Genomic DNA, 16,632 nt, shown 5'->3' on the forward strand with positions numbered 1-16,632 from the left:
TAAGATGATTAAAAGTGCTTCCTTTGCTGTACATTTGGCAACACATGAAATCTGAGTCAGAGATATATCCCTTTCCTTCCAGTGCTGCTGCTTGCACTTCATGAATAAGTAAATGATTAAGAACACTTCAGATTTGGCATTATCAGACACATTACCTGGCTTGTGTTGTTTCAATCACAGCCCCAGCTCTGACCAGTGCAGGGGCTCTCTGTGTCTCCAAGCTTGGCTCAGCTCCAGTGAGGAGCAGGAGGTGTTTCAGAGTCCCCCAAATTTCCAGGGGAATGCACCTGATCCTTACAGATTTACAGCCCCCCCACCTTCCACCGAGACATTCCTCACTCAATTCCAAGCTGGATCCATCCACACTCGCCACCCCAGGGCTTGTTTGTGCTTGTTGTCTGCATGCACAGCACCAGTGATCCCAATTTTCCAATCTGAGAAACCTGGACATTTCCAAAAAGGCTCACAAAAGTTATCATACAGGGATGTATATCATGGATTAAAAAATGCCTTTTTATAACATCTATAAAACTGTGATTATAATAAATGTCTGCTTAATTAATACATCGGGACATAAAGCCATTTATTCTCCTCTCATTTACTATCATTCTCCCTGTTCAGATTTAATAATGCAAAAAGGTTGCTCAGATGCCAAACAGTAAAAATAATAAAAATACATTTATCATTGATCTGAAAAGCAGAAATGCCTGGCAGTACTCCCTGGCACAGGGAACACAGCCAAATTTTCTTAACGGAAATCCAAATAACATCTCACAAAAAAAATCTTCAAAACATACCAGGAAATTCATATGATGTGATCGATAAAGCAGTCTGAGAAATGCACAGAGCACGGTGAAACAGGTGCGCAGAATAACCATTATTACAATATGCACAGTAAGGAGGGGGGACAGGGGCAGGGAGAGAAAAAGAGAGAGAGGGAAAAAAGCTTTCAAAATGGTTAAATTCATGAGGGCTACAGAGCCTCAAATTGAAATTATCTCACTCTGCACTGATAAATAAAGTGGCTCTGGTACCTAAATCATGACACTAACTATACGTTTCGATTTTTTTAAGTAGTGATTAGGTGGATACTCAGGGGAACCTACTAGCCTTCACAGAGATAACAGACTCAACTTAATATCAACTTAAAAAGAGACTTGAATTCTAACCAATCTCATGTAATGAATTGAAATTCTATAGCTTTCAGAGGAAAAAAAAAAAAAAAGATAAAAAAGCGATGTGGCTCCATTCTCTAACTTGCTGTCAGGAAATATAATTTGTGCTCTCGGTGATTCACCTAGCTCATATGCAGCATGCAAATTTATTTCCCTAATAATCAGACCTGGAGATTGCCCAAGAGGATTAATAGCATCATTCCTTATGACCGCCAGGATATTATGCACCTCTGACATGGAAAAATTGTGTTAGTTCTACAGAGAAAACGCAAGGATATTTGTCCTGCTAGACAATATAATAGGCTGGTGCATCATCAGATTACAATGTCATTTCAAAAACCTTGAATACAAATAATGTACAGTGGGGGAAATGTTGGTACAACCTCCCTTAATTCAGTAGCCTTGAATTCGCATGTATTTTTTTTGCCTGTGCTTTTTTATTCCTCTCCCCATTATAGTCTGTAGAACATTGCTAGGAAAAGGCAAAGGTATTTTATATTAAACCCATCTCGTTCTGTTTGTTCTTATGTTATTCTTTGAGAATAGCCTATATGGACACTGCAGGATAAAATAACATAAAATCCACAGCTTCCAGTTTTTCAAAGAGCTGAATACACCCACAGCCCCAGTACACTGTATTCCATATGTGAATACAGAGCAATTTATTTGCACAATTGCTTAATTTTGATTCCCAAGTCAAAGCAACGCGTTCCGCAGGCTCCGACATTCACACAGGAAGAATTTTAATTTTTCAAATCTTTTTTAAACGAGTTGGTCAGGAAATTTTCTTTAAAAAAAAAAAGCAAAAAAAAAAGCAACGTTTCCTGCTGTACTTTAGACCAAAGAACACCGCCTTAGAGACAAGACAAAATTTCATTATTATGCGCATGGGAGCAATAAGATTAGCTCCTATTGCTGCCCCTAAGGTGGAGCAGCAGGAGGAACCAATGGGACGATGCTAATGTGTATGTTAATAGTATTCTCCTCCAAGAAGTTGGGATAATTAAACATGTACCATCTCTTTAAGACAGAACTGCACACATTTTCTTCGGATGGGTGTTTACAAGATTTCCAATTTCAGGTCACAGCCATTTCTGAGATTGCTTAAGAAAGAGATGGGAATAACTTATCTTATTCATGTATTCAAAGAACCTTATAAAATGTGCAAAACATAACAGTTTTAAGGGGCAAAACATGCGTCTTGCCTTGACAGACCTGCTTTGTTATGTGTAGTGTTGTACACTGACCTAATATATTGAACATTTTAAGCTAATATACCTTGTAGGAACCAGCCTTTAATGTGATGGATTTTATAGTATCTCATTAGGGTGTGTTTATATAACCTGATACTAAACACATTTTCAGATTCATGTTCCTTATTAAAATTGTGAGCTGTATTGATTTTTAGTTGAACAGCAACAGAGACATTTTAATATTAGGAAAGGCTGCTCTGAAGTTATTTTCACAGATCACAACTACTGTGACACAAACAGTGCACATATCTCTCATCTTTCTTTACAGCCTCAATTAGAAGAATCAGGATGTGTTACCCCACCTGCTTTTCTATTGGTTGAGCAATTCTCTGCCTCCATTTACAACGCCAAAAAGCATTTTTATTCATTGCTTTGGGGGGGTGTTATTTCAAAATATCCATTCGTGACAAGCCCCCAAACAGTATTTATATTTTTCCTTCTAAAGAACCCTGTGTTTTTAAAAACAAAATACCTTAATGCATCTGCTTTTCAAGTTTCCATAACAAACTGAGCAGCCACAGCAGTGTTTACTCTAATACAGCACACACAGAAACTTACCATTCTGAGCAATGTACAAAAAATAATGACTTTCCCATCCTAATGTCTCCATTTTGTAAACCAGTCTTCAAAGGTAAATCTAATGTCAGCAATAAATAGAGTGGCTCCAATATTTCTCTGAGGAGTCACAGGGAAATAATGATCTTTGAGGCACTGTAAATAGTTTAAATTATTGGAAGGTCCTTGTAAGAAATGAAATACGAGGATTAAAAAAAAAAAACCAAAACAAAACTCGATTTCTCTATTGTAAAGTTAGAGCATTTGGAGGGAGCCCAAATTTTAAATGCAAATATTTAGAGAGAGAAATTATCGCTTCTGAGACAAGCAAATCATACACTTAATTCCTGACTCTTATTGATTTAATGAACTGGTTGTTAATAGAACGCCGCTTGGAGAAACAAAGAACAGCCATGGAAGAGTAAGTGTTCCTTACATTCCTGCAGTTCTAAAACCAACCTCTAAGTCTTCAGCAGGGAAAAGGCTGGAAATTAAATTGCAGCACATAGGAACCACCAGATTTAATACAGCCTCTTGTGCCATTTAACCACACCTGTTACTTGTGCTACAGCACTGCAGAAGCGGATCAGGAATCTCCAGTAATTGCTATATTTGGCCTAAGAAGTTTTAGGTCTGAACTGGGTCTCAGAAAGCAGATTTCCCTTAATTTTGCCCCTGGCATGCTATTCATTATTAAACATTAAAGTTGTGTCAATTACTTACTTCCATAGTTGATTATTATCCCGGTTATTCTACCAGCTAATCAACTCCTCTCTAACACATGTCTAGCAGTGACTTTGAATTGATGTACAGAATATAATTATTTGTGCAAATTTCTTTTGTTTCTTGTTAACCACTGAAATTGGTTAATTACTTTAATCCCCACAACCCCTCAAAAAGAAAGTATCTTGATTTACCAATTTATTTTTAATCGATATTAGGTTGAGCTTTGAAAGTTGACTATTCAGCAGTGTAAGACACTGCACTGAGAGGAAAAAAAAAATTATATTTTCTACATGTCCTTTAAAGCAGAATGAAAACACCTCAATCTGCAAGACCTTGGTAGCTTTATCAGATCCAAGGCTCTTCCGTTTGAGGTGTAATTATTTTACCATTATTACAAGCGAGGCTTTTAACAGAACAGTCATTCCCTCTATTTAAGCAGTAAGTTTTATAATTTATTACGGCTCTTTGGTCATCAACTCGCTATACAAACAGTCGGTCACCAGTGACCAATTACATTAAGGTTAAGCAACATAACTTTAAATTAGAAATAAGCTAATGTATCTTCATCAAGGGCCTGCTGTGTTTTCAGTGCTGTTTATGAGATGATACTAAATGTGGATATGGAGCACGCTCACTGGGACCAATTCCTATCGGCCTGAAAATGGAAAAGTCTTGAGCCTGCTCAGGTCCAGAGCTAATTAATGGGATAACATCTGCTTTACGCATTCTGCTGGAGTAATTTCTATCAACTTCACTGGGAAGATGCATGGGAAACTATCAGAGAAATAAGTATCTATGCTGAACCATATTAATCTGTAGTGAGTCTGGAAATGGGAATTTCAATTCTCCTATTATCCTAGGGATGGGCAGAGGGGGAGGACGAGGGCACAGGGCTTGTTTCTCGGCTGATCCAATTTCTGTGTTTGTAACAGATTGAGTTCTGTTTGCATGCACACACTTGCACACACACAGCAACTGCACGGGGCTGCCTTTGTCTCTGGGCTGGGGGGGTTTAAAGGACACAGTGGCAGCCGAAGATGACCACGCTCCTCGTACAACAACCGCTTTTATACAGGAAGGTGGTTAAGTGGCTTTATTGCATTACTTAAAAGCACAGCAGGGATGGCTAAAGAAAAAAAATACTGTACTGTAAAGCAGGCTGCAAAAGTGATAAGACACTTAGTTCATTTTATCAGCCTGTGGACAAGGTGCAGGGGTGTGAAGGGCCAGGCACCTACTCTGATCTGAGATCTAAGTAAGACATGAAGGGAATGCTGGCCACCACCAAAAAAATAAATAAAATCAGAACCTCCTAAAGAAATCCTGTCGACTTCCAAATTCAGGCTCCCTTTCACCTGAATTTCATCACTTTGTCCAAAAAAATCACTGGGCAATTTTAACTACAGCAAGATGCTTAAAACTGCATTTTGCTTGTGAGGTTTTCCTGGTGAAGTCCTGTAGGGCACAGAATCTGACTGCTGAGGAAAGACATTACATTTTTATGCATGTATGCTTTTGTCTGCCTGTGCCTACAGATATGTAAAATTTATGAAATTAATGCCCTTTTAAAAATGTCTACACTGGAAACATGTCTGTATGTTCCGACAAAACACATTTATACCTAAAAACATCTACAAATATTCATGGCTCTGTGTGTATGCTCAAAGAGAAAAAGCCAAAACAGAAACAGGTACATGCCTGAGTTTGGAGTGGCAAAACCAAAAAGAATCATATTGTTTTCCTAATATTATTATTATTATTGTCTAAGCTATGATTTACAGGTTTAATTCTTTCAAGCTAATGCATACAAATGAATTGCACAGAACAACGGAAAAGGAGGGAGGTTCTTACAATAAAAAAATTCCATTAACAGCCATTCACCTTTACCTAAGAGGTTATGAGTTCATATGTCAACTCTATGGAATATTTCAGTAATTTGTTTGCTATTGTGTACATTCTATGTATTTGTTTGCTACAAGGTATTGAAACATTCAGGCTACTGGGAATTAAATGCTTATTTGACTAACAATACCTATCTGTAAATTAATGGTATAAAACATGGAGTTTTCTAACAGGCTGTCACTCACTTTTATTTAAGGAGATACTACTGAGACAAGGTTCAAGGTCTTCCAAAGAACTCTGACTTCCTGGGCTTCAATCCTGGGCTTCAAGGGGAAATACTACTATTTACCTGTCGTTTTTAACTCTCTTACATAATTGTGTAAATTACTGACATGAAGCAGCACTTGCTTTTGTCACATGTAAATGACAACTACCCAGCTCTTCAGGAAGGAGCAGTGCAAAGCCAGAGTGGCTTTATTTTGAACTTGTGTGTCAGGTGTCTGTGGGGAGGAGGGAGCTTTGTGAGCAAAGGAACTGGATTTAAAGACTCATATATTGCAAAATTCCTCTGCAATCCATCACATTTGAGAGCAGAAAACGCATTTGATTTTTAATTTGCTTAAGCATGCAAGATGGCCCACTTCAGCAGCATTGCAATTTTCTGATTTGTGGGCAGGATTCACAGACAGAACACAGCTACTGTTCTTTTCCTTTCTCCTGGAACTGTGCCATGAGGCACCACGGTTGTAACAGGGGTGAATCCTCAATTCTGTTCATCTCTCTCCCCTCTCGGTGTTATTTGAACCCTTATTTTCCTTGAGGGGCTCATTCAGCTGCCCTAATATGTATACAGTGATAATATAGTCATACGCATAATAAAAAAAGAGCTTCAAAATTATAGTCAGCTTAGTAATAATGCAGTGCTGTGCTGGAGTGACTGGCAACTGTTGATCCAATTATATAACTGGTTGCTTCTTAAAATTCAGGGATATGAGACTGATATATAATGTGCTGTAAAGTGTAAAAGAACTGGACAGGAAATAAGGCGGGTTGAATTTTTTCGTGCTTTGATCAAATTAGAACCAGGTTGATGAAAGGAAATGCCTTGGGTTCTCTGCTTGAAGTTTTGTGTTATACAAAAGGCTCTTGAAATGATCAATTTTGCACATGTCACTCAGTAAGTTTAGAGAGAACCAGTGCCTGTGTCTGCCAAGGAGTCTCTGCCACAGCTCCCTCCAAAGCCACCCCGTGCTGGACACTAGATTTAACTGAGATGCTCCAAAATGGAACTGAGGAGCCGAAGGAGGGACGATCACAAATCACAGCAATACCCCAAGTTTGCACGTTTGTTTTCCAGGTTTCTGCTCAGCCCTTTGACTCAAGAAACACAGATCAGGAAAGACAGAAAAGGGTCATCTGGTGAATCCCTCAGAAATAAATGCAGGATTATCTTTGCTGCTGTTCTTTTAAGCATTTATCTGTCTAACTCACTAACTAGCTTTCATCCATTGTAACCCTCTGCCTTTCCCCCGCTTTTAAAACAGCCACTATTATTTATGAAGTGCTGTAGATGTGCAGTGAGAAGCACAGGGACTTTTTGCTCTTATTTTTCCTTGAGGACAACTTAAAAGGAGAGAAAAAAGCACCTATGAAAAGGCACCTTGCAGGTAAGGCTGTGGTTCTTCTGTCGCTTGGTCTGTCTCTGAAGAATGACTCCATAGTGGTTAGGCCTGTATGAGACACAACCTCTCTGGTACTTTTCTGGGATCAATCCCTCTGTACTATGTGCTGCTCAATGTAGCGATTTAAATCCCACCGTTTCAGTCTTAATGCATTAACGTTTCAGCACTCCTCAAACACATCCTGGAAATCTGCCTCCTCCTTGTAATTCTTATGCCCAAATCAGGAATTGTGTAAGATTTGAAGTGAGGCACCTGAGTCCAGCACACATCCACACCTCTGCTGAAAATACAGTATCGTGATTTATCAATAAATACATTTAGGGCGAGGGGAAAGAGCAAAGTAAGGGAAAAAAAATTTAATTCCCAAGCCCTGGTGCAACAAAGTCCCTTGTGGTACTCACTGCAGCAGGGAAGAGAACTACTGAAGGAGCCACCAACATTAAAACTTGCTGAATTCCTGTTGCCCCCAGGATAATACCTGCATGGAAACTCTTTTGCTTTGGCATAATTCCCTGTGCCAGGCACGCCTCCAGAAAGCAGGGCTTCCAGAAATAATATCCCAGGATGGGGAGCACTGAGGAGTAACCTTCACCCAGGCCTTTCAATTCAGTTTTGTGGGAATTACAGCAAATTGCGGTGCGTGTTTGTGTTGGATGCAGAGCAGTTGAAAAGCTGCCCATTTCCCCACCTAAGCAGCTCTTTGGGAGTTGATTGGTGTTCCCCAGGAACAGAAACACGCGCAGCATTGGAAATGACAGGGCGGCACAGTGCAATTTCACTAAGAAGGATGCACAGGGTGTTATAGGAATAACATTTTTCCAAGTTCCAAGGCTGAAGTTAGAGAAGCTCTTTACAATTTTTGCATGTGAGATGCTGCTCCATTCCAGTGGCAGGCACTGCTGAGAGCCCAGGTTAATAAGGAATAATTGATAATGGAGAATGCTCCTCCGGGCTCCCTGCCCAGGGCCCACTGACCGTCTGCAGCACCAGGCCATGTGTGCTCACCTCATTCCAGGGAACGGCACCAACCTGGGCTTGGAGTCTCACTCCTGGAAAACCCACTACATCACAACTTACTCTATGAAAACATCCAAATGGGAAATGAACATACTTTAAATAATAGCTGATTTCAATTATTTTCCATAACATTTGTTTTTCTTTTCTTCCCCCCCTTTTTGTTTTTGTTAGATCACACTTAATATGATTCCACGACACCAATGCTGGGGATGAAATTGAAAGCTATATTCTTCTAAATGTGTTCCCAACATTCCATTTTTTACAGAGCTGCCAGGGGCTATTCTGCATTCCCACAACGGCTACAAATGTAACATATTGTTTTGCAATAAAAATTAGCTATAAAAGTGTGAAAAACGCCAGAGATCCAAATGGGAGAAACAAGAGAAGGGGTATGGCTTTCGCACACTTTTAGTGGACATTTTATTTATTTTTCAAATGGAGTAGACATATTTATAGCTACTGTATTTCAATTATCTCTAATTTCACACATTTTATGCAGATTCTAGGCATTTTAATTGCAAATGAGAAGGAAACTTATTTTTAAAAGTGGAGCAACACAACATTTCAGATCTCAATTTTAATTCCAAATTTATCCGCATCACTGTTAAAAACTTTTAAAACCTCATTTACACTGCGACTTAAAATTAGGTGCGATTTCAAACAAAAACAAAAGTCCTCCGTACCTATGAGTTAGAGCGCCAAAACCTCTCTCACATATTTTTACATCTTTTCTTTGTGAATTAAAATTTTTAGGTAGGAAAGTTTGGAAAGCTGAAATGACATTATTAATCAGTGACACATTATTTCAACAAGAGTCAGTAATTTAATAGTATTGTCCATAAGTGATGAAAATTAATACATTACCCGCCCTTTCTGTCTCTGTGTCTCCAATAACCCAGGGCATGGGTTATTAGCTCAATCCCTGCTCAGCCGTCACTCAATGGGAAATTCTTCCAAGGGGATAAAGCACAACGCAGCCTTTGGCTGGATAAAAATTCCCACTGTACGCTAAAAGCGTTAGTGACAAATGCCGCTCTTTTCCAAGCGGTATTCCCGGTAGCTTACTCCTATGGAACGCTAATAAGCTAAATAAAATGTTTGTGACAAATTCAAAGCCACTTGAACCCTGCTGGTCTGAAGCAGGGATGGTTTTCCAAAGGATCCTACAGCTCCAAATTAACCTAACAGGTTTAAAATCACACATCTGATTTTGTGGAGCCTCCTAAGCTGAGAATCCACTGCTTGACTTTGTACCATCCAATGGAACAGATCTTTAAAAGTTCCAACTACTTACTGAAAGGCATGAAATACTTTTATTATAAATGGAAATTTAATGTCTGGAGCATGTGGAGTTTTTCTCTTCTTTCTTTCTATTCTGTAATTTATTTAAATGCATTCAAAAATGCATTCAGAAAATGAGACATAGCACTTTGGTTAAGACATCTGTATTTCAAACCAACATCTTCAGGACTGTGAGCAGCTCTGTTAATAGTCTTTTTATTTGATTAGGGTAATCTGCTGCTGTGCTGTGCTAATCTTTATCCACTACCTTTTAACCAATCAATATTTTAGGGTTATAGATTTGGAAGGTAGGCGATAATTTTGTAGATAAACTCTCTAGGCACTGCTGACATGGTGTGGTTTCATATTTAATATCTTTTCTGAGGATTCACAACTCCAGCAGTGTAAGAATCTGCCCAGGGTAAAAAAAAAAATAAAAAAATTAAACCTTAAATTTTCAAAGCTGTACGCAGGGATTTGGCCACCTGCCTCCTATTAATGTCAATGAAAATTTAGAGGTAAGAAAAGCTATGTCTTTTCCCTCAGATCATTTCTGCTTTGAAAGGAACCAGAGAACAAGAGAGAGGAAATTAAAAGCAACTTCATACCACAGGCCAACACCAGCAAGGCCTGGTGGTGAGGCAGGAACAGTACAGAGGCAAAACATTTGCTCACTAAATGAGTGAGCATCTCCCTGAATATCAAAAGAGCCAGGTACAAAAAGTTCAGAAGGAAAAAAAATTAGATTTTCTGGTTTTAAAATGTCATTAAAATATATCTTTTCTAATTTTGCTCAGCTGAAATTATCTGTTGCTTATGATAATAATTTTGCTGCAGATAAAATTAGTTGTCAGACCTCTGTTTATGGCCTAATTACCTTTTCTAAGGGAAAAAAAGGCAGGAGAAATAAAAGAAAGAACAATAAAATGCAGAAATCTACTTTCCAGCAAGAGGGATTCCTAGTGATGTGCTACCTGCATGGACTTCGCTAGAGCCATGCGCGTTTTTTATACACAAGATTTATTTTATATAATAAATATTAATATTTTTTTTTTATACAAAACATTTATTTGGGCTGTTTTGCCCATCTGGGCAGTGCCAGCTTCTGCCTGCCCTCATTTCTGTGACTGGGGACAGGAAGGACAGGCCAAATCACCCTCAATTATTTCGAGAGAACTGGGAATCCTGAAATGATTTGAGATCCTTCTAATAAGAAAAGTCAGGAAATCTGAGGGCAGCATCTTGAAAAAGAAGGCACTGTAAATTACTAATTTCTTCTGAAAATGTTTCCCCACTCTGCTCCCAGCTTTGGAAAAGGTAAACGGATTTTTCATTGTTTAGAAGTGGGTGCCAGGAAAGCCACTGCAAAGAAACATTTGTAAAGACCGAGCCTTGTGTTACAGATGTCAGAACCAGCACATTTTGCTCATGTCTCAGCCCAATGCTTCAGCAAGGAGCAGAATGACAAATACTGAATATTTCTTAATAACTCTTCATATGATATGAAGCTCAAAATTGAAATTAATTTGTACAGCATTCCTGTTAATGGAGTTGCAGCCACAATGCCACCTAAATTGCAGCTCTACCTGGCACAGCTTGGACACAGCACAAACGGAAGGTGAGCAAGCCTGACCTCAGACAGAGGCTGCCCTTTGAAGTGTTCTGAGCAGCACTGCCATGAGATCTGCCCAGCTGCATTTTGGAATATATTTGACAAACAAAAAAATTTGTATCTGTGTTCATTTCACAAGATATAAATGTCTCTTTCGTGGTAGGAGAAATCCTGCTCCCGGGAAGTGATCCTAATCTAATCTGACACGCGGTATTTGTAACCCTACTTTAGTGTCCCAGTCTATTTACAGTGTTTACATAAAACCCCCCGAAATCTCTGCACTCCCTGAAAAGTTAATCCAGTACAAATATTGACTGGCTGTCAATTGAGCATTATTGACTTGCTCTGGGACTGTGCTTTATTGCCTTAACTGATGAAACTTGTTTTCTTTGCTAAACTTAATTTCTTTTGGGCCCCCTTTGGATGAAATGCCATTTATGAGACTGCTCCTCCTCCTCCCACTGCCATGGGGCCACCCCTTCCACTCAGCTGGAGTGATGGGACAGCCTCAAAGCTTTGCAGAAGGAAGGCAACCAACCCACTCTGTATTCTATAAAGAAAACCTGGCCCACCAGTCCTATCTCCTATAAATATTTGGTCCACACCGGCTCCAACACAGCGACTTCCTCCTTTGCTTGTACAGAGACGTGTCTCCAGCAAGGCTGGAAGGGGCTGTGAACCCTTCAATGGGGACTGTGAAAAGCAAACTGATTACCAGGAGCTGAAATTCTCACTCTGGCAGTCTATAACCTTCACTGAGAGGTGGTGACAGGGTTTTTTTTTTTAAGGAATTCTAAAATTCTAAAAGCTAAAAACCTTGGATGTCTTGCATCTCTTTATCAGAAATAGTACAAATCAGCTTATCCAGAAGCCAAAGTTCATGAAACACACACACTCATCGTATTTTGAACACCCAAGAAAACATTATTTATCATTTCATTTTTTTAAATCTATAGTCTACAGATACAGCAATACAGAAACCAAAAATAGCAACTTTCACAACATTCCCTGATTCTGCAACAAATTCCATCAAGCGTTCTAAGTTCTGATCCCCAGGTCAAGTGAGACTGACAATAAATCTTAGGAAGGATTTGATATCGTTAAGCTGCAAAACCCAAAAATCCATTACAAAAGATTTATCTGAACGTATAAAGAATGAACCCAAAATGTTTCAGCCAGTGTGGGGAAGGACAAAAGGGTGGAATGGCAGACAGGGGAGGAAGGGTAGATTTCAAATGACCAAAGCCAGTTACAAAGCAGGTATTTCTCTCTGATCTCAAAACATTTAGGAAGGAATTTGCCCAAAAATGCAGTTACCACAGAGATGAGGGTTTGTTTGTGAAGGAATGTACCAGAGCAGGCACTTACAGTTTGCAGAGCACCATCTGCTCCTCCACACGGGGCTGCTCCTTGAGCCCTGCTCAGCTCCAGGGCAGGATTTGGTGCCATCATCTGCTCCTTCCTCTGTTCTCATCAGCTGCCTGGAGAGAGGGGCAAGAAGAGGGAAAAAGCAGGGATGTGTCACATTGCTACACCTTCATTTAATATTCTTTATAACTTGTTATGTTTGGCTCAGGTGCAGTGCAGTTCTTTAATCAAACATCCTCAGATCATCCTTTTAGCAACTGACCAAAGCCATGACAGTTTTGCTCTCAGTTTGCCAACCACATGAGCAAGTTTATTCCTGCCTAGTTTATTTTTTAATTTTACTTTAGCCCATACAAGTAGTTTTTTCTACAAGACCTCCCTTCCTTTTAAATGAAAGGCTTCTTCTGAACATTTGACAAATGGGAGAATGCACCCTATAACACCAGCTATGCCAAGAATGCACCTGCTCTCTGTGAAAATACTTTGGCTGGCTTGAATGAGGTTAAATGTTAACATTTTCATTAGTCTAAGTTTTGGAGGTGTTGGCATAAAAATAAAAACCAAACAAACAACCCAGATCATCACAAATTTTACTTTTTTAAAATTAGATGTGGCTGATGTATGAAAAGAATTTTTTTAATTTTTTTCTTTTATATTTCAAACCCTGGAAATGAATTCAAGGTGTCTAAGCCAATTAAGAGCCACCATGCACAGAATTATAGCAGAGTCAGAAAGCCCCTGGAATCAAGGCTACAAGAAACCTCAGATGTATTTGAACCAACCACAATCACACCTTTACCATGAGGTGCAAAAAATGCCAAAACAAGACAAAAACAGACACTCCATATTTTTAAAAGCTTGGGTTTTGCTGTTGCTCAAAGTCCTTCCCTCCCCACATACCTGTACACAATAATGATCACCATCATCATAAAAAATAAGCCCTCCAGATCAAATAGTCAGTGGTATCTTAAGAGAAAAGAAGATGACAGGCTTAGGAAATCAAATCCTTGCAATAAATAATATATGATGAGTTAAGGAGATGAACTGACAAGGGGGTGCACCTCTAATCTCTCCCCTGCAAGAGAGGGAAGAGCTGAATCACTTGCACATCTTTCTTTGGGCATGGTCAGGGGTTGCTCCTCCACTCCAGTTTCCCAAGGAATATCACGCTCCACTCATTCACCAGTCTAAGCTACATGTCAGCAGCACAGTCAGTTTTCACCTGCCATTTTACAGCATAAAAATAAAATTTTGGAACATTCTCTTATTGAGATCTAATTATTTCAGAGCAGGTTTGAATTAGAGATGAGAGAGTCAAGCCACTGAAGTCCTGTGGGACACCAAGGACTACCTTGCTCAGGATTCCCAGTTATCCTTTATTCCAAACTTGAAATGACACCTCCACCTAAACAACAATTTTAAATAACAAACTACACCAGGCAACAACAACAAAAAAATCTCTCAGCGTGGCCAAGATGCCAGGCACATAAAGAAAATTAACTGGCCCATATTTCTGAGCAATAAAATCAATGTCACCTTTTTATACCTTCAGCCCCCTTGTCTAATGTCCCTCAGCAGATTCCTGCCAGTGCTGTGCAGCTATTCCAGGCAAGACAGGGGTGAAAGCCTGTGAGCAAGGACTTCCCACCTTCCACCAGCTCCATCCTTCTCTACTGATCACATCCCTTCAGTTTTCCCTCTCTCAGCTTTGCCACTTGGGAAAAAAGCAGCACTAAAACATTTGGGACATAAAAACAGAGGAGTGCACTAGTTTTTCTAAAATATATACACCTTCCAGGCAGTAGCTGTTGGAGGAGGGAATGATTTTTGGTGCAGCACGCCACACAAGAATTTTTTTCATTAGTCTAAGAAAGGATTTCAATGTTAAAGACAAGGGGAAAAAGGAAATAAAGAGAAAAATAGTCAGTGATAAAGCAGTAGATTTCCATTTCCAAGTCAATTAATTTTTGACTTTATTTTGACTTTATTATTATTTTTGACTTTAGTATTGCAGAGATTTTTCAGCTATGCAACAATCCCCAGAAACAGCCCACAATTACGTCTAAATGGAGCTGTTACTGGTCAGCAGCTCAGAGGACCACACTGACACAGCTGAGACTCATAATCCAAGTCAAACACACACAAGTAGGAGCACTAAGAAAGTGTAAGAAGAGTATTAAGGGATTAAGAAAATTCTAGAAAAAAGCCATGTCAGTGGCAAACACGAGTAATGAGTTTTCCGAGTTTGACTCTTCTTCAATGGTGTTAGGGACAGCCCCAAAGAGAACTGAGAAATGAGAATATACTTTGCAAAACATTTGTTCATGGCCCAGTACTTTTGCATTAAAATCAACTCACCTCCTAAATCCCTTTTCTCCTACACCACATCTCCCACTCATGTTTACCTTTTCTCATTGCAGCTATATATTTTTTCCCTGCTCAAGTCTTTTTTCTCACCACAATGAGAGCGGGTGCCAAAACTGTGGCTGGTTTGGCCTTCCCAGTGCAGAGCAGGGAGAAAAGGAATCATCAGTGCAGTGACTGACAGCTATTGCTGCTGGCAAAGGCAGGAATTGCAGTTGGATTTTAAAATACTTTTTTTTAAAAAGAGGGGAAAAAAAAAAAGGCAGAAGAGGAAAAGGGGGGAAGACACCGTTTTTTCAGCCCAGCTATTTGAGAGATAATTGCTGTAATTTTGTCTCTCCTCAATCTTTTCACTAGGCAAGCTTACCGAGGAAGACAAATTTCTAATTCTTCAAAGTGCTGTAATTCACACTTTTCTAGAAGTTTGATTAGCTTGAAATTTACACTTGACCATTACAAAATTCTAGAACAAGAAGTAAAAAATGGAAAAAAAGAAAATTCAAAGAAAGAGAGAGACAGACAGACCAAAAAAACCCAAAAAACTCAAAGAAAAGAACTCAAACCCTATCCCTGTTGCTGGAGAAAAGAAAAAAAAAATATTTTCACTTTGTCTGGCACAGTGTTTTCATGTTTTTTAAACTGCTCTGTATTTTCACAGCTTCAGATATTTCTGAAATACAGAATTTGCATTTCCTAGGTGGGGAACACTGCCAAAATTGTTAATCCCAGGCAGATGTAAAGTTGCACCACTATATTGTGATGTGGCTCCTTAAAAACAACCTAAAAACATAAAAAAACATTAAAAACCCACAACAAAACAACCATCCAAAAACCACCACAAATATCCACTAACCCATATGGTCAATAATTGCTGTTTAATAGTCCTCCTATTACAAACCTAAAAAGCAGCAGCCAGAATTACCAGTAGAGTATTAATAAACAGGAATGAGTTAATAGTGCATAAAGACCTTCTAGTGGAACAGTGGGGGAGTTGAATATTCTTTTCTTAAGTCAGCTGTAAGTAATTACTACATGGTGTGCTTCTGACTATTACCATAACAGAGCAATTGGACGTGAAGAATGGATAATAGTATGGACATAGAGGTATTTTTAGAATATCAGCAGTGAGGCAGGTAAATGCCCTACTCGGGCACAAACCTTTAAATAAGTTGAAATAACTTTTCCTAATGACACCTAGCCAGGGCAGATTTCTGAAAAGATCAATCTAATAAATTATTCAAGTAACTTTATAAAGACATGGCTGTGATATGTAAATAAGGGGAACAGCAAAAAAATTCCCAGCCATTCAGCAGGCAGGCAGCACTGCAGTAAGTGCATAATCACAAGTTTCTGCGTTTCCTTTAGAGCAGTGCCTTCCTCTGTCTGAACAGGGACCGTGCTCCGCTCGCCTCCATTGGCTGCTCCGCTGAAAACTCCAACATTCCATCAGGAAGGGGAACTGTGAGTGCAGGAGTTGTGGGGTTTGGACAGCTGAGGTCATCCTCAATGATTTAACGACGCCTCTGATTTGTTTTAAGGTATCATTGCGGGAGCGTTCAGGGACATGCCGCTCCACGTTGCTGGGACCATCCAGCAGCCACCAGCAAGTGCAGGGGGAGATTCTGTCCATCCACACAACAGATGCTGCCATATAAAACCAGCTCGAGCCTTAATTCAGAGAATCATAATTTTATAAATGCACTGAAACATAATTTAAGGAGTATTTTGAATTTTTCAGGCTACAGGTCTTTCTCCTG

At 39.3% G+C, this 16,632-nt stretch overlaps 1 protein-coding gene across 9 annotated transcripts in view; it reads right to left on the minus strand.

Annotated features, from left to right (window-relative positions):
- LOC111926423 (uncharacterized) overlaps positions 1-16,632 on the minus strand; it is a 237,871-nt gene that overhangs the window by 128,820 nt on the left and 92,419 nt on the right. For 6 of the 9 annotated variants that reach the window (XR_015282463.1, XR_002862920.2, XR_015282462.1 and 3 more), the window contains one exon: positions 12,512-12,624. Coding sequence is in view for 4 of the 9 variants with exons in the window: in XM_086875083.1 (XP_086731209.1) it covers positions 12,512-12,528 (17 nt within the window). In the remaining 5 variants the exon portion in view is untranslated. Of the gene's footprint in view, positions 1-12,511; positions 12,625-13,411; positions 13,478-16,632 lie in introns of all 9 variants that reach the window. The other 3 variants (XR_002862916.2, XR_002862915.2, XM_086875081.1) reach the window with 1 other exon arrangement.

Source organism: Cyanistes caeruleus, chromosome 2 (assembly GCF_971803275.1).
Source record: "Cyanistes caeruleus chromosome 2, bCyaCae1.hap1.1, whole genome shotgun sequence".
Taxonomy (NCBI): Eukaryota; Metazoa; Chordata; class Aves; order Passeriformes; family Paridae; genus Cyanistes; species Cyanistes caeruleus.